Source organism: Anser brachyrhynchus (genome assembly GCF_964034855.1).
Source record: "Anser brachyrhynchus genome assembly, chromosome: 3".
NCBI lineage: Eukaryota > Metazoa > Chordata > Aves > Anseriformes > Anatidae > Anser > Anser brachyrhynchus.
Window position 1 is genome coordinate 95,921,924 of NC_137696.1, and position 6,000 is coordinate 95,927,923.

Consider the following 6,000-nt stretch of genomic DNA (forward strand, 5'->3'; position numbering starts at 1 on the left):
GCCTATAAATTCATTTTACTTTTCTTTATCTTCCATCAAAGGTAGAGTTACGTAGTTAAGAACAAACCTACTTCTGAATGCCTAAAAATATCTGAGATGTGGGAAGAGAAAGAATAATCAAAAGAAAAACTGTGAAGATTATGCAGTTATATAGATTAGCCATTGCACAGCATGGTTGTTGATTCAATTGGAAAGTTGGTGCTGTTTCACATTTGAAGCCATGAATATGTAGAGACACAGATTATTTGAATGCAACTTCTTAAAACATTTTTCAGTGGTGTTTTTTTTCCACATTTGTCAGAGGACAAACAGTTCAGAATGCAATACAACATGCCAAGCAGCACGGACTGTGCTCTTTAAATAAACATATCTTTTTATTTTGTCATAAAAATGCCATGGAACAAGCATTTTAAGACAGATACTGTCCTTTCTTTATAAATATATGCAGGGTCTAGCATAATGAGGGGCTGACAACTGGAAGGAGTTTTAAGTGGTAGTACAGTGCAAACAGAAAACAACAGCAATAATAAATCACTTGTTAAAAGCAAAATCTTCCCATACTGTCTACTGAAATGTTTTAAACATTTTAAGACTGGCATGTTCTTTGACATCTCTCCAATATAAGGCTGTGCCTTACAGGGGCTAGTGTTTACAGTTCTGTCGATCCAAATATAAACTGGACAAAAATAATAAATATTTATTATTAAACAGATAGATATTCAATAGGCACATTTAACAGTTTCCCTATTTTATTCCAAACCAATTTCTAAATGACTTTATTTTCTGACTAATTCTAAAGAAGAACTGACTGACATTAAGGCAGGAAGATACTAACTGAAATCTGAAAGAATATATTGACATCAGAAGTTTTCCTGTCAGATGAACATATATTTTGGATTTGTTCATTACATATGACTACCTAACACTTTCCTGGCATTATAAAATTGAAAAAAAGTTAATTGAATGAGGAAGATACTAAGCAAAGAGGAATTGCTTAGAAAAAAAGGTTTTCAATCTCATTTTTGGTTGAGTTTTTAACAGAATGCTGTGATGTTTCAGCAGCATTTATGGCAACTAGTAAGTGGAATTCATTTGCTAAGCATCTTCATATTCAATGTTTGCTATTATTTAATTAGCAGACTTTGCCTGGCAACACTCCAGTGCCAAAAAAAAAGCTTAAAAAATAAATCTGAATAAATTTTTGAAACCATCACACAGAGAAAAACTCACAAAAGAAACCAAAGGCTTAAGTTATTTTGACAACTAATATATTTTGTTTTTATTTTTAATTATTATTTTTCTGTCTATGCTGATTATTATAATACATGCAAAGATATGGGAGAATAGAATATTAAAAGATAATGACAACAGAATTAATATTTTTCATGCTATTAGCTATATAATTATTATAATTAACACGATTTTCTAAATTACCGTTTGAAACACTGTATATCCTAGAAAGGCTCTAGCATATACCTATAGTTCATAGTTTTCCGATGAGTATTTTCTGAACTTTATTTAGTCTGAAACTTTTCTCTCAGATCTTGAGACAGAATTATAGAGAAGACTGATGTGTAAGGCATACTGACTGTATTAAACTGGAGAGGAGATAACCAAGCAACAAAGATAATCTGGAGGAGGAGAAGCCCAACCTGTATTGTGATAGAAACAGCAGCTCTAAAGTACATACTTGCAATTTCTGATTTTCAATAGGTCATAAATTTCATAGAAGAAATTCCTATTTCTTACCTACATTTCCAGTCATTAGGTATGAATTCTGAAAGTCCATCATTCCCATTCCAACAATGTGTATAAAATCTTCAATCACCTGCATTAACTCCACCGAGCCTGGATAGATCTAAAATAATAAATAAAGGAAGCTCAGACATTCTATAACTATAATATCAAAATCACTACAGCAGGATATTCAAATAAAATCTTAATGCAATCAAATGAAATGTGAGACTTAACAGTCAAACTGCTCTTGCCATGTTTCAATATCTAACATTTTATGTGAACAACCATTTTTGTCATTCGATCCCCATGTGAACAGACGCTGTTTTCCATATGGCTACATGAAATATGCTTTGTACAATGCAATGTTTTCTGTAAGTCACAGCACTTTTAAACAAACAAACAAAACATTTTATTGACCACTACTATCTCTATTGGTTAAGGCATTTAATGTTCTGAAATAACTTTAATGATTTTTTTCTCCTTCCCACCATGAACAGGTAAGTGCAAATCTTACCCTGGCCTCCATTGCATTATAACTCTTTGTTGCTTTAAACAATATGTACGTAATATAAAATATTAGTGATGTGGAGAAGTAGAATCATAGAATAGCTGAGGTTGGAAGGGGCCTATGGAAATCATTTAGTTCAACCACTTGCTCAGAGAAGTATCATGTTGCCCATGACTGTGTTGAGTTGGGTTTTAAATATCTCCAAAGACGGAGAAGCAAGGGCCCATCTATACAACATGTTTTAGGATTCAATCACTCTTTCAGTAAAAGGGTCTTTCTTTTCAGTGGAATTTGCTACATTTTAATTTGTGCCAGTTGCTTCTTGCCCTATCACTGGACACCACCAAGAGTCTGGCTTTGTCTTCTTTACTCCCCTCATAGGGAATTTATACAATAGACAGGATCCCCTCTGAACCTTCTCTTTTTCAAAGCAAAACTATTAGCTCTTTTGCCCTCTTCTTGGATGCTATATGCTTTATTGCCCTAAACACTTTCATGGCTCCTCATTGGGCTCACCATGTCTTGCACTGGGGAGCTCAGAACTGGATGCAGTAAACTAAAATTAGTTGCCTTTGCGTTACTAATATAACTTCTCAAAATGATTTTCAAAATGGTAAGTACTAGCACATTTCCAAGAAATATAATTTATTTTCAAAGCTGTAAGATACTATGATCACAAAAACGTTAAAAATGGCTATATTCAACCATAATCCATAATCAAAACTGTATTAAATATCAAAACAGTTATTAGCAAGCTTAAGAAATACTGCTTATATCACATGCATAAAAATATTTTTGGTGGTTATGGCATTTGTCATGAACAGGACAATTTTCAGTAATACAGGCTTTAACAACAGAAAAATAATGGATGATCTGTTCACACTGCTTTTTTCTTTCTATCAGTGGGATGTCCAAATTGCAATTTATGAGCAACATTCGACCCATTCTTTTGACCACTGAGATGACCAACTCCAACAAATGCCTACACTGACTATAAATCCAAGCATGGTGTGCTCCATCTTCATCTTGCTTTATCTGTCTAGATCCATAGCTGTTTGGGTCAGGATGATGAATTTCTTAACGTCTTTTATTTTCTACATAGATCTTTTTATAAAAGGTATGGCAGCAATACCATTTTTATGAAAAATGTGTTATGGCATTTATGATCCTAACATTGCAAATGCTGCTTAAGGTGAAGGCCAAATGATGTTACTGAGATATTGTGTGCTTTTTTGCATCCATCCCATTCATAACGCACACACTCCCAGATTACGCACCAAGGCTGAATTTCATTGAAATTCACTTTTTTTCACTTGACATTGTATCGTAATAACTTCAGCAGAAACTCTTGAACAGTCAGTGTAATAGAGGTACTCTTCATTTCTATATGTCTGAAGTACTGGCTAATCAATAGGATGCCAGCAGATGGTGATGAAGAACATGCAGAATAACTCCTGAGTTTTGAAACACCACTGTAAACTTATTTATTCTGGACTTGAAGTGGCTTCCTGTGTGCAGTACCTTACATCAGCTCTTAACAAAAGGCAAGTATTAAAGTGAGTGCTGCTTATCTGTATGCTATATAACCTGTAATTAATGGTATCAACTGCTGGCATTTAATCTAGAAAAAAAGGATGTGCTGAGGCATTGCAGCTGTATACTTGATAGAAAGTCAGCAATTTGCTGACAGTGAGTAAGATTTTCTTTCCAGCAAAACAATCCAGAAAACTGTCTAAGAGATCTAAGCTAACAGTAACAGGAGTTCAAGGAAAGCATGCAAACTAGTAAAAAATGTTGGTCAGACTGCACCTTGGTTTGCAATGTTGCATTAAAACAACAAACAAACAAACCCCACAAAATCAACAGAATAGCTAAACTGGGAACAGAATCACTTTTCCTCTTTTTTAATGAGGTGATGGTGTTTGATACCATTACAAAGAAAAAAAGAAATTTGGAAGTACTTAGGAGTATTTGGGAGTACAGTTACCCTTTGTAGTCATTATGAAGACCTACTTGCTTCAATAATGCTTATGAGGTAGCTTGTGTAACTGCCCAAGAACAGCAAAAAAGCAAGTGGTATGGTTTCTCTGGGTACCACAGCTCAGGAGTCTAAGATTTAATGAATTCCCCAGTTTTCTTACAAGGCAGCTATGACCCCATGACTCCTGTGTTCAGAAGTAGTGTTCAGCTTAGAGGGTGCTCAACTCTCTGCTTGCTTGGGTTCCTGTCTGCCTACCAGTGCTGTACCCAGGTCTATGAGACAATTAATTACTAGGCAGAGAGATGGAGCTGTGGGAAACCAGAAATAACTTGTCTCATCTCTCTTTTTCAATACAACTTCTTCAACCAGCAGAAGTGAGGGGAGGGAACTTAATATGTTGTTCCCTCTTTTACCTCCAAGTTGTCATAATTTCCTCTCAGGAAATTTCCTCTCTCCTCTTCCTGTCATTCCTTGATCTTTGTGGGGCAGATAATGGACATGGCATGGGCAAGCAGGCAGGGTGGAGTAGAAGAAAACAAGTTTGATAACATGAGGAGTATCATCTGTTCATTAGTGGGGCTAAAATAGTTGCTTAGTATCAATTCCCTAATCTTGGTGCTATCTGTTTATGGAAGCTGCCCACATGCATGTGATTTTTCTGCTTCCATCCACCACCACTAAATAAAATGACACACCTTGTTTATTTTTGTATCTGGATCTTGCACAGAGGAACAGAAAGGGAAAAAAAAAATTCCGGACTAAATTACAATGTGTCAGCTGCACCATTATATGTCCACAGGAAGGTTTGAATCAGCAGCAAAAAGTCCTGAATTCCTTCTTAGTCACATTATAAAGATGTCTACCTCCATCTACTCTGAATGCCTCCGTCATTTTTATCTGTACATAGATACTCTGTTTATCCCCATAGTCACTGTTACTTGCATCGGAAATGTGATAGTTCCATGGCGCTGTTCATAAACGTAAACACAGTACTGCAGTGTTCTTAGCATAAGCATGTAAGAAATACAAAGTTAATATAAAGTTAAATATCCAAGTTAAAAAAAAATCATTTGAATTTTAAACTTTTTAATTATATATATATATTTTTTGAGTTAGGGCTTATTATTTTATAAAATGCTATCATAATACCTATCTTAGTCCTGAAATTTTTCTGTCTCAGGAATCACAACTGTTCTCTTAAATGCAAGTGTTTAGAAAAGGTCTATCGTTTACATTTCTGCAAGTAGTTCAGTGATGTCACGTGTGTTCTTTAGATGAGTTCTGATATGTGCTGTTTAATGCAACCATGACTGTAGCTAGTCTTTACTACCATTTTTCAACTTTCATATGTACTTCCTTACAACATCAAATGAAAAGACATCACGAATAATCCCATGGAATGCAATGAAATCTGTTCATCACAAGAATATTCTTCTATTCTTAATATACTTTTAATCTATTGAATTAGCTAATGGCACCTGGAATTGTTCCTTTTTGAAGAGGATCTGTTATTTCCAAAATATTGTTTCATTTAGGATATAATTTACTTATAGCAGGGTGTATGCTAAGCCTTAGTTTTGAAATCATATACTCCACTTTATCCTGGCTTACTGAAGAAAAGTGTTGCTAATGATTAATAAACACAATAAATGTCATAATATACTGATTTTGCAATTTTTTTAATTGGTGAGTTACAGAAGGCAAATCTTACCTGTTGTGCATCTTCCCATTTCTCTTTGTTTTCTTCATCTAAGAGGTTACTAATGATTTGAAA

General features: G+C 34.5%; 1 protein-coding gene across 11 annotated transcripts in view; it reads right to left on the reverse strand.

The window, feature by feature from the left end:
• Positions 1–6,000, reverse strand: part of ADGRB3 (adhesion G protein-coupled receptor B3) — a 470,566-nt gene that overhangs the window by 217,072 nt on the left and 247,494 nt on the right. For all 11 annotated transcript variants that reach the window (XR_013948141.1, XR_013948142.1, XR_013948143.1 and 8 more), the window contains 2 exons: positions 5,938–6,000; positions 1,750–1,858 (listed from right to left, as the gene is read on the reverse strand). The exon at positions 5,938–6,000 is cut by the window's right edge and continues 6 nt beyond it. Coding sequence is in view for 8 of the 11 variants with exons in the window: in XM_080584111.1 (XP_080440237.1) it covers positions 1,750–1,858; positions 5,938–6,000 (172 nt within the window). In the remaining 3 variants the exon portion in view is untranslated. The remainder of the gene's footprint in view (positions 1–1,749; positions 1,859–5,937) is intronic.